Source organism: Myotis yumanensis, unplaced genomic scaffold (genome assembly GCF_028538775.1).
Source record: "Myotis yumanensis isolate MYYU_CA2020_CCGP unplaced genomic scaffold, mMyoYum1.0.hap1 SCAF_19, whole genome shotgun sequence".
NCBI classification, from domain to species: Eukaryota; Metazoa; Chordata; class Mammalia; order Chiroptera; family Vespertilionidae; genus Myotis; species Myotis yumanensis.
In genome coordinates, this window is record NW_027223770.1 from 12,466,299 (window position 1) to 12,489,714 (window position 23,416).

Consider the following 23,416-nt stretch of genomic DNA (forward strand, 5'->3'; position numbering starts at 1 on the left):
TGGCTGGCGGGCATGGCTTAAGGTGTAGTGGAGTTAGAGTCAATTTGCATATTTGTCTTTTATTAAATTAGATGATGTTCTTAAAATTAGCATAATTTCTATATGTAATGAAAATATAAGGAACATTAAAATAATGCAGCATTTACAATGACCAATAGAAAATTTATATAATTATTATTTTAAATGATTTTATGATTACTTTTAAGTGATAAGATAAAAAATGACATTGTTGGGGCTGAGACCCTGGTAAAATTGTTTTCTTCTATGTGGCAATAATATTGTTTGCATTTGTATTGTATATATGATATGAATTTGCACATACTTATTCTTCCAAATAACCCTTTATGTGAGAGATAAGTAATCTTTCCATTTTACAGGGAAAGATATTGAGGTTTAGCAAGGTTGAGAATTGCCCAAGGTTATAAACACAGAGTTGTGACAATGCAAAAACTTGAATTCAGATTTCAGGACTTCAAGATTAGGACTTTGTAGCATGACCCAAAATAAAGGTTGAGTCGTTTTAAGGTTATTTCTTCAGTTTATGACACTCTATCACTTCAGTAGGTTTTCTGGAGTGAATAAAAGGCATGAGTTTTAGCAGTTTCCCTGGAAATCATCAGTTATTCTGAATGTGCCATTCACTAGTCAGTGTTGTGGGTTATCTGGGGCAGCCACCATTTCTGGCAGTACTTCTCAGTCTAGGTGTTTGATTGTATTTGAAAACAGATGTATTTATTGCTCAAGGATGGAAGTGAGGGGGAAAAGAAAAGGAATTGATTTCAGAGCTAAAATTCCCAAAGTAACTTGTGCCAAGAAAATTTTGAGTAACATTATAAAAAATCATTATTCTGCTGACCAGTATTCTACGGAATTCTTGTAGGTCTCTGAAGTCCTTTGGGTATTCTTTATGTACACTGTTGGATTATTGAAACATAGGAACTCAGGCTATAACCTGAGATATGGAGGAGTTGGGAAGTCATCAAGAATGAAGGTAGTGCCTCTTTCATTCTCTGTTTCATATTCTCGTGCAGAATTAACTGGATATGTGGCCCAATCCAGCATTCTCAGTCCCCCAAACATTCCTGTACCAGGTTGGCCCCACAGGTGTCTTAGATTCTCTGTGTCTCAGCTCTGTGTTCTCTGGGAAGAGAAGCTAGTTGGCCCAGCTTAGCCTTTGTATGGGTGCTCCCTGTGCTGGGTGATAACTCATGGGCCATGGTCAGAAGCAGTACTCTCAAGGGACATAGACAAGGTGATGGAGCAAATTCTGTGAGTAAGGGTGAGTGTCTGTCATAGAAAGTCTCCTGGGGAACTTTGTAAAAAGAGTCCCAGTCTTTGTTCCCCAGAAGTTTTATTCAGTCAGTAGGTATGGAATAGAAACTGGGTGCCCACTTTAATATATTTTTATTAATTTCAGAAAGGAAGGGAGAGGGAGAGAGAGATAGGAACATCAAGGATGAGAGAGAATCATTGATTGGCTGCCCACTGCACGCCCCCCACTGGGGATTGAGCCCACAACCTGGGCATGTGCCCTTGACTGAAATTGAACCTGGGACTCTTTAGTCCGCAGGCCAATACTCTATTCACTGAGCCAAACCAGCTTCAACTGGGTGCCCACACTTTTAAAAAGCTCCCACAATGATTCTGATACCTACTCAGATTTGGAAATCACTTTACTCCAATGCACATAAATCAATATGTACTCACATAAAGAATTAATAGAAGGATAAATAAGAAACTAATAAAATGCTTATGGGGTAGGGATGGATGAAGACAAGGATGGGAGCAAGATATCTCTCTTTCAAAAAATTTTATTTAAAATTTTAAAGAAATCTTCAGCCTAACAATTAGAAAGCAAAACCCTCATTATTATTATTTTTTTAATCCTCACCTGAGCATATATTTTAGAGAGAGGAAAGGGGAGAGAGAAAAACATGGATCGGTTGCCTCCAGTACTCACCCCAACTGGGGATTGAACCCACAATCTTCTTAGTGTACAGGACAATGCTCCAAACAATTGAGCCACTCCACCAGGGCCAAAGCTCTCATTTTAAAAAATTGAGGATACCGAGGTGTCACCCTGTTTCTGGTATTTGAATGTAATTAATTTTCCCTCAGCATAAATCTATAGAAGTCAATGCTTGCCGGCAGGAGAAGGGGATAAACTACAAAGGGAAAGTGAAGAATTTGCGTTCTCTTGCCTAGCTCTGTTCTGTAGGGAGAGTTCTTCCACAGACCTAAAACCATGAGATACAGGCCCAGGACAAAGTGGGCTGAGGAGGATTGGAACAATAATTCTCATTGGTTATACATTAGAATCACCTGGGGCTCTATTTATTTATTTGTTCGTTTTATTTACTTATTTTTATATGCCTGAGGTCCTTTTCAAAAAATAGACCCCAATGCCCAGACTGCACCCTAGACCAATTCAATCAATTTCTGGGTGTGAAACCATGCATTTTTAAAAAGCTTCATGTATCATTCCAGTGTGTTGTAGCCAAGATTGAGAGCCACTGTGCTAGAGCAACAAAAGACTTAACATTATGGCCTTGTTTTCCTTTTTTATTTCTTTTAAATTTTTCATGTATGAATAAAATATGTATTGAACATTTACTTTGTGCCATATACTACTGAATATCTTGCCATTTATTTAATTTATTCCTTCACATTTTGTCTCATTGTTACTTCCTTTTATCACTAGTTACCTTTGTTCCTTTTAAGTTTAATCTATTTTTTCTCTTTTCTCGTCCTTCTCATTCTTTTCTTTTTAAAATTTTTGTTATACACTTGTACACACACACACATCATTTTTAACAAGCATATAATTTTTAAAGTTTTTTTAAAAAATATATTTTATTGATTTTCTACAGAGAGGAAGGGAGAGAGATAGTCAGAAACATCGACGAGAGAAAAACATCGATCAGCCGCCTCCTGCACATCTCCCACTGGGGATGTGCCCGCAATCCAGGTACATGCCCCCATCGGAATCGAACCCGGGACCCTTCAGTCCGAAGGCTGACGCTCTATCCACTGAGCCATACCGGTCTCGGCTTAAAGTTTTTATTTTGAGATCATTTTAGACTTACAAAAAGTTGTGAAAATAGTCTTCAGAGTCCCACATATCCATCTTTTCCTAATGTTAACATTTTATATATCTAAAATTATCAAAACTAGGAAATTAAAACTGGTACAGTACTATTAAGTAGATGCAGACCTTATTTGGACTTCCCTATTTTCCCACTAATGTCATTTTTTTTCTTCTAGGATCCCATGTTGCATTGAATTGTTGTATCTCCTTCGTTTCCCCGAAATGTGACATTTTTTCAGTCTTTTCCTGTCTTTCATAACTGTGACACTTTTGAAGAGCATTGGATTGATTTTGTAGACTCTCAACTTGCATTTGTCTGATGTTTTCTCATGAGTGGAATGAGATGGATTTTTTAAAAAATATATTTTTATTGATTTCAGCGAGGAAGGGAGAGGGAGAGAGAGATAGAAACATCAAGGATGAGAGAGAATCATTGATTGGCTGCCTCCTGCATGCCCCCAACTGAGGATCAAGCCCACAACCGGGGCATGTGCCCTTGACCGGAATCGAACCTGGGACCCTCCAGTCCGCAGGCTGACGCTCTATCCACTTAGCCAAACCAGCCAGGGTGAGATGATGAATTTTTTACACAAAAGCTATAAAAGTGATATTGTAGCCTGGCCAGTGTGGTTCAGTGGTTGAACATTGACATATGAATCAGGAGGTCTCTGATTGATTCCTGGTAAGGGCACATCCCCAGGTTGCCGGGTCAGTCCCCAGAAGGGGGCGTGCAGGAGGCAGTCGATCAATGATTCTCTCTCATCATAGATGGTTTTTATGTTTGTCTTTTTTTAATCCTCACCTGGGGATATTTTTCCATTTATTTTTAGAGAGGGAAAGACAGAGAAATATCGATGTGAGACAAACACGTCGATTGATTGCCTCTGGCACAAGCCCCGACCAGGGTCCAGGCCAGGGAGGAGCCTGCAGCTGAGGTATGTGTCCTTGACCAGAATCTTACCCGGGACTCTTCAGTCTGCAGGCCAATGCTCTATCCACCGAGCCAAACCAGCTAAGGCTCATCATTGAGTGTTTCTACCTATCTCTCCCTCTCCCTTTCTCTCTTAAATCAATAAAAAAATATATATTTTTAAAGTGATATTGGCCCTAGCTGGTTTGGCTCAGTGGATACAGCGTAGGCCTGCGGACTGAAGGGTCCCAGGTTCAATTCCGTTCAAGGGCACATGACCGGGTTGCGGGCTTGATCCCCAGTGGGGGGCATGCAAGAGGCAGCCGAGCAATGATTCTCTCTCATCATTGAGTTTGTACCCTTCTCAATTTTTATATCAAAATTCATGATGTCAGTATGTCTTATTCCTGGAGATGTTAACTTCAGTGACTTGGTTAAGATGGTGTCTGCCTATTTATTCCTTCACTAGAGGCCTGGTGCACAAAATTCTTGCACTGGGATGGGGAGGGGTCCCTCAACCCCGCCAGTGCCCTCTCACAGTCCAGAGCCCTGTGATCAATTGCCCCCCCATAGAGGGAGGCCCCACCCACCACAGCCCACCAGTTGGTGGCCTGGGCCTCCCTCTGCAGGGCGATCATGGGGCAATGGCTGGGCCCCGACCAATCGTATCACACCCACCTTGGCTGGCCTGGCGCCTGTGGGAGTCATAGTATGGTCATCTGGATGGTCATTCTGCTGTTCACCCCGTTCGGTTCATTTGCATATAACTATCTTTGGGAATGTACTTTAAGACTGCAGATATCCTGTTTCTTCTTAGATTTTCACTTACTAATATAAGCAGCCATCTATGGATCTTGTTTGAAAAAATGATTATTGTGGTATTTGCTTAATGATAATTTTTTTATTTCCCTCATTCCTTCCATAATTATTAATTGGAGTGCTTCTGTAAGAAAGAACTGTCCCACCCTGGCTGGGTGACTAGGTTGGAGCATCGTCCCCAAAAGGTTGCGAGTTTGATTTCTGGTCAGGGTGTGTGCAGAGGCAATCGATTGATGTTTCTCTCTCTGTCTCCACCCCCGACCCCCTTCCTTTCTCTCTAATATCAATAAAAACATATCCTCGGGTGAGGATTAAAAAAAGAAAGAACTGTTTTTTCTCCATTTATTTACTCATTTATATCAGTATGAACTCATGGCTATTTGTTTTATTCTGTAGGTTACAATCCAATGTTGCCATTGTTTATCTTGTTCAAAGTGTTGCAGCTTTGACCTTTGCTCCTCCAGATGGACTCTTGGTTCCTTTCAACAAATCCCACCCTTTTTTTTAGTATCTTTTGAGGTGCAAAGTGTGCTCATTGCTACTGGGATATTGTTGCTTCTAGGTCTTCTCACCAAATAACTCTAGGAAAATAGATGTATGTATATCAGCCCACGCTTATTCACACATCTATATTTCTGTATCTATCTGTGTACTATATATGAGTTCATACTGATAATCTCTGATTCTAATCCAACAGCATGTGGTTTATTTTAGCCTTCCTTCTTGTTTGTAATTCTTTCACCAACCTGGCTCTCATCTTCCATTTGTGTACATATTTGTTCAATCCCATTCTATACATAAGAAGTTTCAGAATTGCTAACCAATCCTTTTGAGAAACAAATTTACTAACTGCATTGTAGGGTTTATCTATAGTTCTTTGTGATGTTAGCTTTATATAGTATCCAGTTAAAATACTGTTTTCTAAAGTTCCTTAGGCTGGTTTCTTCCTCATGCCCTCCAGTGTGTGGTTCTGTTATTCTTGTAGTTAGGTTCATTTGTTACTATTTGTGTTGCATTTTGTATTCTTTCCACATTAGGTTGGTTTTAAGTCTTCATTTAATTTTTTGAGTATGTGATACATTACTATGATTCTAAGGTTAAGAGCTATACACAAGCTATACTCAGAAATATCATTCCTGTTCATCCCTACCAGCTGTTCCCATTCTACCCTTCACTACCCACTCCCTTGTAGGTAGTCAGTCTCTTTAGTTTCCAGCTTATCCTTTCTATATTTTTGTTGTACATATAAGAATATAAATGTATATTTTCTTACTAGAGGCCCAGTGCATGAATTCATGCACCTTGAAAGGAACTGTGGGCCGCAAGACTGTGGTGGGCACAGGGATGGGTCTTGGCCCATCCTCCACGCCCCCACCTGGCTCCTCCTGCTGCGGCCCCCAGTCCCCTCTCTGCCGGCAGCCCCATTCCCGCCGCTCCCATGCACTGACAGTGCCAGCCCTGCTCACACCCACTGACGGCGCAGAGCAATTGGGGCCAGGGCCAGCAGCGGGTGCAAGTGGGGCAGCTGCTGCCCCAGTCGCCCCTCAGGAGCAGGGGGAGGTGGAGAAGCCCTGAGGGACGATTGGGACCGGTGCCGGACACTGGCAGTGGGTGTGAGTGGGGCCTGCCCTGGCAGTGGGTGCGAGCGGTGGCTCTGGAGCCGGCAGTGGGGACCACGGTGCGCAGGAGCAAAGAATTCTCGGTAATCACCAGAGGCTCGCCCTGATGACAGTGACCAGTGCCCCACCTTGGTCGGGCGCCGCCGCCCCCCCCCCCCCCCCCCCCCCACGCTGACCTCCACCATCCCGCCGCAGCCAACACCGGCCATGGTCCATGAACGCCCCCTGGTGGTGAGCACACATCATAGCGACTGGTTGTTTGGTGGTTCCAGTTGTTCCGCCGTTTGGTCTATTTGTATATTAGCATTTTATTACATAGGATATGAAGAATAACATAGCCATAGCTGGTTTGGCTCAGTGGATAGAGTGTTGGCCTGCGGACTGAAGGGTACCAGGTTTGATTCCTGTCAAGGGCCTCGGATCTCCAGTAGCAGGTGTGCAGGAGGCAGCCAATCAATGATTCTCTGTCATCATTGATGTTTCAGTCCCTTTCTCCCTCTCCCTTCTTCTCTGAAATCAATAAATATATATATTATTTTTTAAAAAAGAATAACATAAATCTTTTATACCTTTCCCTTTTTCCCCTCACTTAACAGTATATCTTGGAAACCACTCCATAGCAGTTCTTAGAGATTTTTCTCATTCATTTTTACAGCTGCATAGTACTCCATCATATAGATGTGTACCATAGCTTATTCAACCTCCCTCTAATGTATGGCCATTTAGGTTGTTTACAGTGTTTTGCAATTATAGATAATGCCTTGTGCATATGTATTTTCATGTTATTGGAGTTTTTCTTCAAAGTAGATTCCTAGAGTTGGGATTGCTGGATCAAAAGATAGATGCACAGATATATAATTTTGTTAGGTATTGCCAAATTACCCTTGAGAAGGATTGTATAATTTGCATTCCCACCAGCAATATGTGAGAGTTACTTGCATATATTTTGTAACTTCACATACATGTGAATGATTATCAAATTTTGTTCAGGGTCTTTCTTTCCTTGTTTACTTTCTTTCCTTGTTTCCTTTCTTTTCTTCTATCATGATGGTTTGCAAAAAAATATATATATTTTTTAACTGCAGAAACTTTTTTAATGGAAAGAAGTAAAAAATAGTTTTTCAGAGCTGCCTAGAGATTTTCTTTCTGGCATTTAGAATTATAATTATGTCACATTTTTCTACTTCACCTAGTTTATCATCTGTTGCATAATACCTCACTGCCTGCTTAATTGTGCAGGCAAGTTTAACCATTTTCCTCATCTTAGTCATTTTCCACATGTCGGAGGCAGGTGTTTAATATTTCTGACAATGAGGCAGTTCATAAGAGACTTGCATTTCTTGACTCCTCTACGTTTTAGTAATGTGGACAGTCATCTGAGCCTCTTCCCCTTGACCTGTTTGGGTACAGCTTACAAAGGTGTGCAAGGGTCCAGCCTTATATGAAGTAGATCATTCTCTTTTCAGACTGTAACTCCCTACCCTCATGCCCTCTCTCCCCTCTACCCCCCGACTTGAGACCTTCACCTTAATGGTTTTCCTAGTCTACTGCTCTTGTCTGGCCTTGATATGGATTCTGTTTGCTGACTGACCAGAATCTCACTCTCTCTTGATCTCTTTCCTCCCATTCTACAAGAACCCAACCTTATTTTGTCTGATCTTGCTTTCAGCCTGATTATATATACTGGAGGAAATAACTTTATTGTCATGATTGACATCACTAAAAAATCTCTGAATACTGATTTCCACTGGTGTTCAACATGATCTTTTTTTTAAAATATCTTTTTATTGATTTCAGAGAGGAAGGGGGAGAGAGAGAGAGAAACATCAATGATGAGAGAGAATTCCCACATGCCCCACACTGGGGATCGAGCCCACAACCCCGGGCATGTGCCCTGACTGGGAATCAAACCGTGACCTCTTGGTTCATAGGTCGATGCTCAACCGGTGAGCCATGCCGGCCAAGCTCAACATGATCTTTTTACTTGTTTTCATTCAGGCCCCTTTCTCATGCCCTTATGTCTTGTTTGCCTTTACATCTTCTGCCTTCAAATCTGCTCTTGGACAACTCACTTATAGCACATATTTGCCTCTTGTTTCAGAGGCGACAGCTTTTGGCTCATCCTGAGCAAGAAGATCTAAATAGCTAGAGCCTTTGAAATATGTAGGCTACTTTGGGAAGCAGAACATATTCTGTAGCATGATCATTATGATTATTTTTATTTTTGTCATCACTGTCTGCCTTCTTCAACATCTTTTCAGTTGACCTGTCAGCCAGCTCAATTATGAGCCTAATGGTGGCTCATCACCACCCAGAGAGCATGGCCAGGAAGTACTATTGGCCCTTGTATGGTGTAGTGGCTGAGAACAAGGGTTTTAGAGATCAGCACACTTAGTCTTGAATCCTAGTTCTGTTAGCTATTAGTTATGTAATCACAGACAGGTTAATTGATTCCTCCCCTTTACCTAGGTTTGTTCATCTATAAAATAGAAGTTTTATGCTTCAAAGCATTCTGGTAAAGACAGTATATGAGGGTTTTTCTAAAGCTCTTAACACTGCTAAGTGCTCAATAAACTATGATCATTATGATTAATGAGGTCCCTTCTCATTTCTTACTCTATCTACTTGAGGTCCAGAGGCACATGGAACTGCCTGTGCTGCTACCCTTGAATGCTTGGCATTGGGGGAGACTTGATGCTCTTAGTCTTTGTTGATTACCTCTAGCCGTTATCATAGCTCACTGTAGCCAGCCTGACCTGGACCATTCCAAAATTCTTGCCCAGTGATCGTGGGAGGGAATAACTGAAGAGGAAAGAAATGTAGGGGAATGATCAAAAAGTGAGTAACCCATCTCCTTCATCAGAGTCTCTCTCTCATGACAAGTTCAGAGCACAAATTACAAAGGTCACTTCTAAGTAGCACTGCTTTGGATGAGTTTATATGTTGCAAAGAATAATAACTGACTTTGTGCTATCCTAGTATACTTCAAATAAAACAAAATTTCTTTTTAAAAAAAATATATTTTATTGATTTTTTTTACAGAGAGGAAGGGAGAGGGATAGAGAGTTAGAAACACTGATGAGAGAGAAACATCGATCAGCTGCCTCCTGCACACTCCCTACTGGGGATGTGCCCACAACCAAGGTACATGCCCTTGACCGGAACCGAACCTGGGACCCTTGAGTCCGCAGGCCGACGCTCCATCCACTGAGCCGAACCGGCTAGGGCAAAACAAAATTTCTTGGTTGTGGGTTTTAGGATATTGATAGTCACAGTGCTAAATTCTGATAAGCAATCTTAGATCTAGTAACATAGACTAATTTTTCCTATTCGTGTGGAGAAAGATGTTAAGTTTTTTACACTTAAAAAAATAATAATTTGTGTACTTCAGTCCACCTAAAATTTGTGGAACTTTGACTGAGTCACTACAAGTCTTCATCTTTCTATGTTTATTATATCTATGCATGCATATGTATATACATTCAACCACATAACTGGGTATGAGGGTATTTTCCCCATTCTCTCTCTCTCTCTCTCTCTCTTTTTTTTTTTTTTTAGTATAGCAAAGGTAGAAACTTATTGAAGAACAAGTACAGACTCCCACATGGGGAGAGGGAAAGAGTCCCACAGAATAGACTCCCACGTGGGGAGGGAGAAAGGGTCCCCCACCATTCTCTTGTATATATTATGTTTTGTTCGTTTGTTTTATTTTATACTTCCCAGTGTCTGGAAGAAGCCTGACAGAGTAATGGAACCTTCTCCTTTTTGTAACTTGACCAGTGCTATCAGAGCAGACATATAGGGTAGAGCCAAGTTGGGTCTAAAACTCAGACCTCCTGATTTGAGGTCTGATATTTCTTTCTTTTTAGGGTCTCATGTGATAAATATAATTAATAGTAATAATAAATAAAGTAATAAAAATGACTATACCACTTTGGGGGAGAAGGCCTAACTAATATCTTTTAGTCTTTGCATCTGCTATTCTACACTCTTCACAATCCTTGAGCTTATCCTCTTTTCTTTAGCTTTCCTAATTTTTGAGCCAAGCAAATGGTTGCTAAGAGATGTCTCAAACTAGTAAGGGATGAGGGCCAGAATTGTAATTTACTAGTATCTGAGTATTTAGCCCTGTTTTATTACTTGAAGAGATTAAAAAACGCATTTGTAGACAAATTTGTTCAAGCTCTGGGCTGTGCACCTTTTCTAGTCAGGTTGCATACATGTTAATGACATCAGTTTTAAGCTGTGATTATCTATACCAGCGGTTCTCAACCTGTGGGTCGCGACCCTTTGGCGGTCGAACGACCCTTTCACAGGGGTCGCCTAAGACCATCCTGCATATCAGATATTTACATTACAATTCATAACAGTAGCAACATTACAGTTATGAAGTAGCAACGAAAATAATTTTATGGTTGGGTCACAATATGAGGAACTGTATTTAAAGGGCCAGAAGGTTGAGAACCACTGATCTATACTATGTTGAAGCATTGATTTTTAAAATAATGTAAAATTATGATGATTTTATAGCTAAAATGACTTTTGACTAGCTTTTATTTGCTCACTTAATCATTTGCACCCTCTTAAAGAAAACTTTGCACTGGCTTTCTTGGTTAGTAAATTATGAGAGAATCAAGCTTAAAGTAAGAAATATATTATTATCTACCTACTTATTTTTAGAACATTAATTTAGATCAGTCTAACTTACTTACCTCTGAAGACAAGTTAATTTTTATCTGTGAAACGAAATACTGTAGTTTTGTGTTCAGATAATTAAAGTTCACGAAAATGGATAGCTTAGAGAACAGCTTAATAGCTTTCTTTAAAAATAACCCATTCACGGCTGATAGGTAGCATTTTACTTGCTTAACACCGATTACAATATGTGGTGCTTGTGCATGATAAGATATCTATTTTAATGTATAAAGTCCTAGTATGTGAAGGAAATGAGCCCTAGGGAAATACGCCCTTAAACTTTCTCCCAAATCATAAGGCGGAATAGTCATGAACTCCACACAGAATGACTTGACAAGTCAGATTCTCTAAGTTATTAAGCCCAAGTGGGAAAATTAGTGCTTTGTACACTCACATAACCTTGATTATGGAATAATGGGAGCATTTATAATTTATTAAAAGATCTAATTTTCCTCAAAGAAAAATGCATTTGGGAACCTAACCTGTTTGAACTTCTAAAACTTAGAATTTTTATGAAGCATATGGATATCATCTTTTATTTTTATAATACATTATAAAATATTAAGGATTTTAAAATAATTACTTGATTTCTTGTCATTTATTTCATGATTTTCCCCAAAAGTTTTAAAAGTAAGTTATCTACCACTCTTAAATTAATTTTACATTTTATATTAAACTGGGAAATTTTAGTTAATAATTCCCAATTATTTTAGAGTTTATAGCAATTCCACAGTTATAGCCCAAATTTCTAGTGTGTTCAAGAGTGCTGCTTTGCTATCTTTCAGTGGGGAAATGGATTACCATTGTGTGCTGTATGAGAGCACTTTTTCTTACTCAGTGATAAGTAATGCAATATAATTCAAGTCTGCATGAAAGCTGTGACTTTACAGCTAATTAAAAAAAAAGACATCTATTTTATTTAAACAAGCTATTTTCCGTAAATATTTTTGAGTCTCTGCTGTGAAATGACTATAATGACAAGGGGCTGGGGAGGATAGGGAGAAAATCTGAACATACCAGAAATTTTATATTTATATCAAAGCTTTAGAAAATGACTATGGAAGGCTGGGCACTTATTTTAATGATACTGCCATTGTTCAGAACTGGTTTAGAATATTTCCCTTGCAGTTGCCTTTAATGTGAGTATACAGGGTGGGGTAAAAGTAGGTTTACAGTTGCTGTTGAATGGAAAATACAATAATTAATAAATAATACTGTAATAATGAAAGAAAATCAACCCATAATTTTATAGAACAGTTCCGTTTTTAAAAATCACCTTTTGAGGTATAATTTATGTACAATAAACTAACAACTTTTCTATGTTCAGAGTTATATGAATCTTGGCAAATGTATATATACTTGTGTAACCACTATCACAATGAAGATACGAACATTACATAACAGAAAGCTCCCTGTGCCCCTTTTCAGTCAGTCTTCACCTCAGAAAACCAGAGATCAGCTGACACTAATCAGCTTCAACCTTTCTAGAATTCTATATAAATGGAATTTTAAAAGTCTGTATTCTTTGTGTGTCTGGCTTCTTTCACTTAGTTTTTCAGATTCATCCTTATTACATATACCAGTAGTTGTCTCCTTTTCATTGCTGAGTACTTTTCCATTGTATTGATGGCACAGTTTGTTTACCCTGCCATTGTGGATGAATATTTGTGTTGTTCCAAGTTTGTGGCTATCTTCTATATATATAAAAGGCTAATATGCAAAGTGTCCCCTCGGGAGTTCAGCCAGGAGACTGGGAGTTCAGTTGCTCGCTATGACGTGTGCTGAACACCAGGGGGCGGCACAGAACATGGTAGGGGACCGGTGGCGGCGGTGGGGTACTGAGGAAGCAAGGGAAGGGGGAGGCGGGGAACGTGATCGGCCCTCATCGCTGGTCAGGCCTAGGGACCCTACCTATGAACGAATTTTGTGCACTGGGCCTCTAGTTATAAATAAAGCCCCTACAAACATTTATATACAAGTCTCTGTGGACATATATTTTCATTTCTTTTTTTTTTTTTTAATATATTTTATTGATTTTTTACAGAGAGGAAAGGAGAGAGATAGAGAGTCAGAAACATCGATGAGAGAGAAACATCGATCAGCTGCCTCCTGCACATCCCCTACTGGGGATGTGCCCTCAACCCAGGTACATGCCCTTGACCGGAATCGAACCTGGGACCTTCCAGTCCGCAGGCCGACGCTCTATCCACTGAGCCAAACCGGTTTTGGCCATTTCTTGAATAAATACTTGGGAATGGAATTGCTGGGTTATATGGTAACTGTATGTATACCTTTTCAGAAACTGCCAAATTTTTCCATAGTAGTTGTACTATTTTGCAGTTCCACCTGCAGACTCTATGCGAGTTCAAGCTTTCTACATCCTCATCAGCATTTGATATGGTCAGTTCTTTTTATTTAGCTGTTCTTTAATGAGTATATGGTTTTAGTTTGCATTTCCCTATGACTCACCAGTCATCTTGTCATGTGTTTATTATCTCACTTCAGTGTCTATAATCTTTTGCCTATTTTTAAATATTGTGTTGTCATCTTATCTTGAAGTTCGTAAGAATTCTGTATATTCTCAATACATATTGCAAATTTTTTTCTCCTGTCTGCACAGCTCATTTTCAGCCTTAATGGTATTACTGGACTTGTTTACCCATTTCATTCACAAGATCCCACTCAGCACCTTTCTTTTCCAGTCTTCCTAATTCCTCCTGTCTCCACTGTCATCATTCTTGTAGACTTCAGGGGTTTTACTACTCCCCTCAAAGGTGTGGTTGTTTTTCTTTGTTCAATTATTTTACTGACTTAAGAGTGCTACTGGTTTATAGTGTCCTTGGGCCTGAGATGTTAAATGTCTTTGCACTGGGTGGCATGGTTTAACACAATGAACCTGCTTAAAATGCCAGTTAATGTGCTTGTTGTTTAGTGCAAGCTGCTATCATTTCTCACTATTCCAATGATTCAAATGGTTTCCTTGTTGTGTTTTGTTTTTCCTTTTATACGATTCATTCTTAATATCACAGCTGGAAAGATCATTTAAAAATATAAATTGGGCGCCGGCTGGCTTGGTTCAGTGGTTGAGTGTTGAACCAGGAGGTCACAATTCAATTCTAGGTCAGGGCACATGTCAGGGTCGCTGGCTCGATCCCCAGTGCAGGAGGCAACTGGATCGAAGATTCCCTCATCATTGATTCTCTCATCACTGATGTTTCTATCTCCCTCTTCCTCTCTGAAATCAATAAAAATACATTAAAAAAATACATATATATATAAATAAATTGGGTATTCTTAGTCCCCAGCTTTAAATGGAAGTGCTTGTAAAATAAATCTTAAATCCTTAGCACAACTGCCAGGTTACTGCCTATTTCTTTACCCTTATCCTGAGCCATTCCCTCTCTGCTTGGTACACTTCAGCCACATGGCCTTCTTTTGGGTCCACAAAAACTCAGGCCTAACCCCTCCCTGCTCGATAGAATACTTAACCTTCTCTGCCACCCCTCAACCTGGCTAATTCCTGCTCATTCTTCAGGTCTCTGTTTTAAATGCCACTTCCTTAGAGAGGAAGAGCCTTCCTTAAGCCCCTAATTAAAATAAGCTCTCTAGTTATCCATGATGATATTAATTATATAATTTATATATTGTTTGTTGGCTTCCATTCTAATTTATATATCTATAATATATATTAATGTTTTTATCCCCTCCCATATTATATAAAGTTCATGACAACAGGAAGCTTTCTATTTTTACACTGCTGTATTCATAGCGCTCAATACAATGTAGATGATTGATAAATATAATTGACTTTCATATTTAAATTTTTTTAAGTTATTCAATATGCTTCCTTCAAGGTCCCAGACTGACATTTCTTCCTCTTGAATACAAACTTCTTTACTAGTTTTTTGTCTGACATTTCCACTAAGTCTGTAAACTGCCTAATGAGAGTTCTTAGTCTTTATTCTGCCATGGATCCTTTCGGCCAGCGGTCGCCAACTGGTGGTCCATGAGGTCTGAAAGGTTGGTGACCGCTGCTTTAGGCAGTCATTGAAACCTGTGGCTCTTCAGATTGTTTTTAAATGAATAAGATAAATTATTTATGATTACCAAGGAAATCAGTTTTCTTCAAATACTGCTTTTTAAATATTGATAAAATACATCTTTAATGTATGTGCTTCTTTATTAATGCCTTAAATAGCAAGCTCAAGCAGCAGATCTAAGAACTGTTGTAATTTCAGAGTAGTAAGGAGTATAAATATTTTGAGAATTACAACTATAGTCTTCTCACTAGTCTTAACTATTTCTAGTTTTAGCCTCCTTCAGCCTATAGAAATACCTGTGTTCTGATAGTGTCATTCTCATGGTCCAAGGATTCTTTCTATTATCAGAATAAAGTATAGATTTCTTGCCCTGGCTGGTTTTGCTCAGTGGATAGAGCATTGGCCTGCAGACTGAAGGGTCCTGGGTTCGATTCTGGTCAAGGGCATATGGCCGGGTTGTGGGGGGCATGCAGGAGGCAGCCAATCAATGATTTGCTTTTATCATTGATGTTTCTCTCCCTCCTTCCCTCTCTCCCCTTTTCCTCTCTGAAATCAATAAAAATAATTTTTTTTAAAAAAAGCATAGATTTCTCGGCTTTCTCAGTCTGGCATCACCTTTTTTGCTTTTCCCCTGGGCGGGATCTAAACTCCAGCCATATTGAATGACCTAGCACTTGTACTCTACCTTCCATGCTTTAGCCCCTGCAGCTCTCCTTTCTACAGGTCTTTCTCATTGACGGCCTATATTTAAACCTTACCTGCTTTTGAAGCGACCATTAAAATACCACCCTCTGAAAGATGTCCACAGATGTTAACATAGAGCATTGCTTATGTTATGTTCAATAAATTGCAGCTATTTTAAAATAAGAATTGCTAATAAAACTTCTTTCCATTATTACCACCATTTTAGTTCCAAATAGTAAATTATAAACATTTTGAATGATGTACATACAGGAAACAAGGCAAAGCAATGTATCAATAATATACAATGAATACATAAATAATTACTATTTAGGATTGTTTGATCTCAGTTTGAATGTTTATTCAATTTACCATCTGCACAATGAGAAAGTTATTTAATAAACCTGGATATTTCTGATCCTAACTTAGTCATCACAAAAAACACCAATAATCCTTATAGATATGATAGATTTAGAGTGCTGTCAATCATTTATTACAAAACAAAACCCTCAAGCTCCTAAGAATTCTAAGTTTTTTAAGTATTTTGATGTACTTTGCTGCTGAGTACTCATCTGCCTCATATATAATATATACCAGAAACAGAAGTCTTGACATGAGGGAAACAAAACTTAAAGCATGACATCAACTATGTTAACTGTTGCTTTTTACAAGGTAGTAAATAAGATCTTGAAAGGTGGAGATGTGACCAAGAGTAGAGAGTATTAAAAGTTTGCAATATAAGCTAGCCTGGATCAAGACTACAATGGAGCCCTACATACCATATAAATCAAACTAAGAAACATTGAATATATTCTCCCTTCTTACCATGACCAATAAACCTTAAAGACCTGGAAGGTCAAGTTTTAATTGATATTTGGGGGCCTATTTAGAGTTTGGTGCCAACGGTTCAAACCAAGCAGATCTCCAGCATAGCCCTCTTCTATTCTCAGCCCCGGCAGTCTCCATCGTGAGCTTGAGCTTGTGTGCGTGGGCACATGACATGATATTCCAGGTGTAGTGCATACCCTGCAAATGCTGCCCCTTGGTTACCCTTTGTGCACACACTGGAGGAGCATTCTGCTCAACAGAGCCATTGTGCAGGAGGTACACACAGCCTTGGAAGCCAATTTGGGAGACAGGTGGATTCTTTGAGCTCCTGATGGGCATGTTCCCTGGATCCCATAAACTACCTCCTGAGGAGGGGCATGGCTGGGTGAGGGCCAGTCATTCCCATGTGTGTTCTGCTCATTTTCCTCTCCATGTGTTGGCCCTTGCCTTTCTTTATATTTATAACCTTGCTCCTCTTTTGAAAGCCTGCTTGCCTTTCATCTTTTAATCCTCTCCTTAAAACCCTGATTTGGACTTAATCTACCCAGCTTTTCTGGTGTTTCACATGTGTTTTACTATGATAAAGGCAGTATGTATGTATGTTGTCTGTTCCTGTCTCCTTCCCTCATTAAATTGCAAGCTTCTTAAGAGTTGGGATCATTATTTGTTTTTGCCACCGGTCCTAACATGAAGTCTCACAAATAGGAAGTGCTTAACAAGTGAGGTTTGAATCCACCACAACTCTGGCATCACTCTCCTGTTGTTGTGGTAACCCTATCAAAACAGGAAATGAAGTTAGTTTAGGATGATTTGTTCATAATTGACTCATTCTGGTTCCCCTTTCTTCCCTAAGTGATCACAAAACATGTTAAATAATCTCCAGAATTTTGTGGGCTTCTACTTTCACATTTACTGGTCAAATACATTTCTGGAATCTGTCTGTTCCCACCCACACAGGCCTGGGAATAAACCACACATCCAAGGAACCCTGGTTCCTTTTATGAGTGCTCCCTGATGAAGTAATTGATATAGAATATTGTATATACTGCACATAAAGTGTACAGTTTGATAAGTTTGACATGCCTTCCCATGAAATTATCAACACAATAAAAATAATAAACATACTCATCACCTCCAAAAGTTATCTAGTTTCAATTTATGTGTCCCTCCCACCAGTCCCAGGCAACTCTGTTGATCTATTTTCTATCCCCATAGATTAGTTTGCATTTTATATGAATGCAAGAAATTTTCTTTTGGTTTGGCTTCACTCAGTATAATTATTTTAAGATTCATCTGTATTGTTTATACCAATAAAAGGGTAATATGCTAATTAGACTGGTTCAACTGGCCATCTTCCGGACATCTGACATCCTTCCAGACAAAGCCATGGTGGTGGTGGCCGAGGCAGAGGCAGTTAGAGGCGATCAGGCCGGCAGGGGAGAGCAGTTAGGGGCGAGATCAGGCCGGAAGGGGAGGGCAATTGGGGGCATTAGGCGGGCAGGCAGGTGAGTGGTTAGGAGCCAGTGGTCCTGGATTGCGAGAGGGACCAGCAGTCGGACATCCCCCGAGGGGTCCCGGTTTGGAGATGGTGTAGGCCGGCTGAGGGACCCCCTATCCCCACCCCGTGCATTTCATGCATGGGACCTCTAGTATTAGTATATTCACCTTGACCCCTTCCCATTCACCTTAGAGGGATGAGAGGAAACTCTTTATTCTCCTAATCTTGAGCAATTTATTTAACCTTGAATTTTTATTTTTGAAAATAGCAAATTTATCAGCTAAAAGAGAAATATGAATACCTAAAATTAATCTACCCAAAGACTGTGTAGCCACAGATTGGATTAAGATCCCAAACTGCAACCTTAAGTTGTTTACAGAACTCACATTTAACCCATTGTACGCCATAAGCATCTGTAGACGCAAACTGTGGACCCTCCCACACGCGCATCTATTAAACTGTTTTCCCTAAGTGGCCCTGACCAACTTTAAAATCATTTTTCGTGAGAATTTTCAGCTGAAAATATTCAAGAACACCCGAATTGTGAGTAATATATTTATTTTTATAATATTCATTGCAAGTTGATTTTTTAAATTAAATTCAAAATATTGTGGCATGTGGGGATGGTTTCCGTTTTGGACTCGTGGCAGTTAACTGGTTAAAGCAAAAGCTGTAGCATATATATCAATAGTTGGGAGAAGGAGCAAGGATTAAGTTCTTAGAGGGGGAAAAAGATAATGGGGTTGATAATACCAACATGATTTTAAAACTAACACTATTGCCCTAATCAGTTTGGCTCAGTGGATAGGGCGTCACCCCAAGGACTAAAGGGTCTCAGATTTGATTCCAGTCAAGGGCACATACCTCGGTTGTAGGCTCAATCCCTGGCCCCAGTCAGGGTGCATTCTGGAAGCAACTAATTGATGTGTCTCTCTGACATCAGTGTCTGTCTCTCTCTCTCTCTCTCTCTTTCTCCCCCTCCCTCCCACTCTCTCCAAAAATCAATGGAAAAATGTCCTTGGGTGAGGATTAACAACAAAAAATTAACACATATTAAGAGACACCAAATAATCCATGGTAAAAGGTATACTGATAAAATATATTTGTCAAGTATCAGAACAATAAATATATAAAACAAAACTGAGAAATCCAAGGAGAAATGAGCAAATACAGAGTATTGTGGAAGAGTGTAAACTGTGATTGGTTCTACAACAGATTGTGTAATCCAAAAAGATAGCAGAATGGAGTAGAGCAGACAAGAACAGACCCAATTCCATAGATAGGGTCACACCTTCTTTTCAAGTGGGAACTAAATGAGAATGATCTCATACCTTCTCACTTAAAACAGAAAGTGTTGATGTAATTGGAGGGGCACACTAACCATAAACCCCTCCCCCTAACAGTCTTGTTCTTGAAAGCAAGTTTATGGCCATGGTCATCTTTGACTACCATGTTTCAGGAAAACTAGAATTTTACATGTTGAGTTTAAACCAATATTTTGCAACTATTTTAACCTGTATTCCCTTTTGTTGAACTTAAGCTCTATGATTTGAATTTCCCTAAAAGAGTTTTAATTTCTAAAAATATTTATTCCCTTGTCTAGCTGGTTTGGCTCAGTGGATAGAGTGTCAGACTGTGGACTGAAGGGTCCCAGGTTCGATTCCAGTCAAGGGCACATGCCTAGGTCACAGGCTTGGTCTCTGGTGGGGGATGTGCAGGAGGCAGCTGATCAGTGATGAATCATTGATGTTTCTATCTTTCTCTCTCTCCCTTTCTCTCTGAAATCAATAAAAATATATTTTTAAAAAATACTTATTCCCTTGCCCTAGCCAGTTTGGGTCAGTGGATAGAGCATCAGCCTGCAGACTGAAAGGTCCTGGATTCAATTCTGGTCAATGTCATGTACCTTGGTTGCAAGCTCTTCCCTGGTCGGGGCTCATACAGGAGGCAATCAGTCGATGTGTTTCTCTTACATCGATATATCTCTCTGCCTTCCCCTCTCTCTTAAGGATTAGAAAATAAAATAAAAAATAGTAAAATAAAATTTATTCCCAATATTGATTAAGCTTGCATATCCTTTTGCCTGCCTACCTTCAAATCAGTGGTTTGGGTCTTCATTCAGCAAACCAAGGCAAAATAAGATTTAAGCAATGATTCTTGTATTTAAGGAAATAGATTTCAAAGTATTGGGGGCACCTGTGCACACTATATTAATGGTATTGTGGGAGAATTGAAGCTGGATAAGATAAGGTCCCCCTATAGCAGTGATGGTGAACCTTTTGAGCTTGGCGTGTCAGCATTTTGAAAAACCCCAACTTAACTCTGGTGCCGTGTCACATATAGAAATTTTTTGATATTTGCAACCATAGTAAAACAAAGACTTATATTTTTGGTATTTATTTTATATATTTAAATGCCATTTAACAAAGAAAAATCAACCAAAAAAATGAGTTCGCGTGTCACCTCTGAGACGCGTGTCATAGGTTTGCCATCACTGCCCTATAGCATAGTTTTGTGATAGTCAGACAAATGCATCAAATAATTCTCTGAATAAGTAGACTGATAAATATCATTGTTAAAGCACAGACTTGAAATAAACTTGTTTTACTGTTTTATATTTCTAGCACTTACCCTGAAGAAACAAGAAGTAATGTCTTATTGCCTGTCAGTGTTATTTCATTGCTTCATTTGATGGGCCAGATGTTGATATTTATTAATATGAAACGTTCTTGCAAAAAAGAATACTGATCGTACAGATTCAAATTTACCATAAAATTAAAGATATAGTTGTAATTGCTTCTCCATGGATTTCTATTAGGTCAGACCTTAATGACAACTTGGAAAGAATTGGGCCTTTTTGAACTGGGCTATGAAAGTATTTTTTGAAAAATACTTTATAGGTTTTGTTATAAGACTACCCAAATGTCTTGGTTAAATTTCTTCCAGGGGGAGAGAAAGTCATGTCATTTTGATAAAAAAAACATTCAAGGTGTGTCCCCTTGGGTCCATTTTGTTAGGGATGAAGATGTAGATGATGGTCATGTGAATGTTTTGGCTGAGTCAGAGGAATCTGAAACAACAGTAGGAAATTGTTTTGGAGGCAGAAATTATTACTCTCACCAGAATGCAGTTGCTGTAAAAAACAGTGAGAAAGCCCTGGCTGGTATTTCAGTGGTTAGAGCATTTGGCCTGCGCATTGAAGGGTCACAGGTTTGATTCCTCTTCAAGGGCACATACCTGCGCATTGAAGGGTTGCAGGTGTGATCTGCAGCCACAATCAATCTCTTCTCCTCTTCCTCCTCCTCCACCTCTTCTTCCTCCTCATCCCTGCCTCCCTCTCTTCTTCCCTCCCTCCCACGATCTAAAAATCAGTGGAAAAATATCTTCGGGTGAGGATTAACAAAACAAAAAAAACAGTTGGAAATGTTCGTGTGTGTGTCATAAACCCATGTTGCCAGGTTTATAAAAATCCACAATTACCAGGGCCAGGCCCTCTGCTCCCTTTTTCCAGCTGCATCTCCCATAGTTTGGGGCCTTTTTGTGGATAAATACATGCTGCCTTCACATGTGTTAAACAAATATTTAACCAGAGTGTTAAACATTTAATACTTTACCAGTTTGCATTCTTTCTACCAGGATATTCTGAGTTGTTTTAATGCTATCTCTTACCCCTTCCTTTTCCTTTTTTTAGCTCTGCTTATGATAATGTCAACAAAGTTCGAGTAGCTATCAAGAAAATCAGTCCTTTTGAGCACCAGACCTACTGCCAGAGAACCCTGAGGGAGATAAAAATCCTACTGCGCTTCAGACATGAGAACATCATTGGAATCAATGATATTATTCGAGCGCCAACCATCGAGCAAATGAAAGATGTGTATCCTTTGCAGACATCAGGCTCTAGTACTTGGTACCTTGTTGAGTAAATATAATTTGAAATGTCCTGGACTTACCAGATTAAAGAAAAAGTATATAGAGCACATTTAAAGGGAAATTGTAATATGTTTGCCATTTACTATAACACTTGCATTATATAAAATTTTTCTCTGATGCATTTTATCAGTTCTGTTTTTAGTGTCTTTGGACAAATTCAGTTTTCTCTTGTCAATTTCAGTAAAGATTTCCTTTATGTGTAGTTATGGAAAACCTTGGATAATACCATTTCTAGTCATGCTTTCTTCATTCAAGATATAGTTTGTTATGATGATGAAACAGAAAAGAAAAAGTTGTAGACGAAGAGAGAGAGGGTACTCTGGATATCACCTGGTCAAATCCAGAGAGTCCTAATCTTAGACAAAGTCATTTTACCGTTAGGTCTCCGTTTTCTCATCTTTAAAATTAAGGTACTAGCCCAGGGGTGGGCAAACTTTTTGACTCGAGGGCCACAATGGGTTCTTAAACTGGACCGGAGGGCCGGAACAAAAGCATGGATGAGTGTTTGTGTGAACTAACATAAATTCAAAGTAAACATCATTACATAAAAGGGTACGGTCTTTTTTTTTTTTTTTTTTAAGTTTTATTCATTTCAAACGGGCCGGATCCCGCCCGCGGGCCATATTTTGCCCACGGCTATAATAGCCCCTCCTGATCTTTAAGGTGACTCTCCTCTGAAATTATGTAATTAACTAGGACCAACATTTAGAAATCTGGACTAAAGAGGTCCAGAGGATGCTACCTGGGCAAAGACTATATTTGGAAGATAAAGGCATTAAATATACTGAAGAGGATCTGCCAGAAAAGTTACAGTTTCAGCTAGTGCAGGATTCCTACCAGCTTGCCTAATTTGCATTCTGCGCCTCCAGGGAGAGGTAGCTCACTATCTCTAGGCAGCCCTTTCCATTTTTAAATAGCTCTGTTACTAAGTTGTAACATATTTTAAGTAAAATACCTTCTGCTCCTACCAACTGTTGTCTTGTTTTACCTTTTGCCATAAAAATCAAATCTCTTTCTGATAACAAGTTTGCAAGTAAGGTTTCATTTGAATCCCATGTCATGTTTCATCTAGCATGAATCTGTAGGAGACATATATTAATATGAACACAGAAATGAATAAAGGAAAGGCAAAATAGCCCTAGCCGGTTTGGTTCAGTGGATAGAGCGTCAGCCTGCGGACCAAAGGGTCCTGGGTTCGATTCGGTCAAGGGCACGTACTTCCACCATAGGCCCTGGTCAAGGGCTCATGCAGAAGGCAACTAGTCGATGTGTTTCTCTCACATCGGCGTTTCTCTGTCTTTCCCTTTC

The 23,416-nt window shown here is 39.4% G+C and overlaps 1 protein-coding gene across 1 annotated transcript in view; it reads left to right on the plus strand.

Moving 5' to 3' along the window:
- MAPK1 (mitogen-activated protein kinase 1) overlaps positions 1-23,416 on the plus strand; it is a 79,375-nt gene that overhangs the window by 17,498 nt on the left and 38,461 nt on the right. Inside the window, exon 2 of the mRNA XM_070399959.1 lies at positions 21,870-22,052. Coding sequence (XP_070256060.1) covers positions 21,870-22,052 — 183 coding nt within the window. The remainder of the gene's footprint in view (positions 1-21,869; positions 22,053-23,416) is intronic.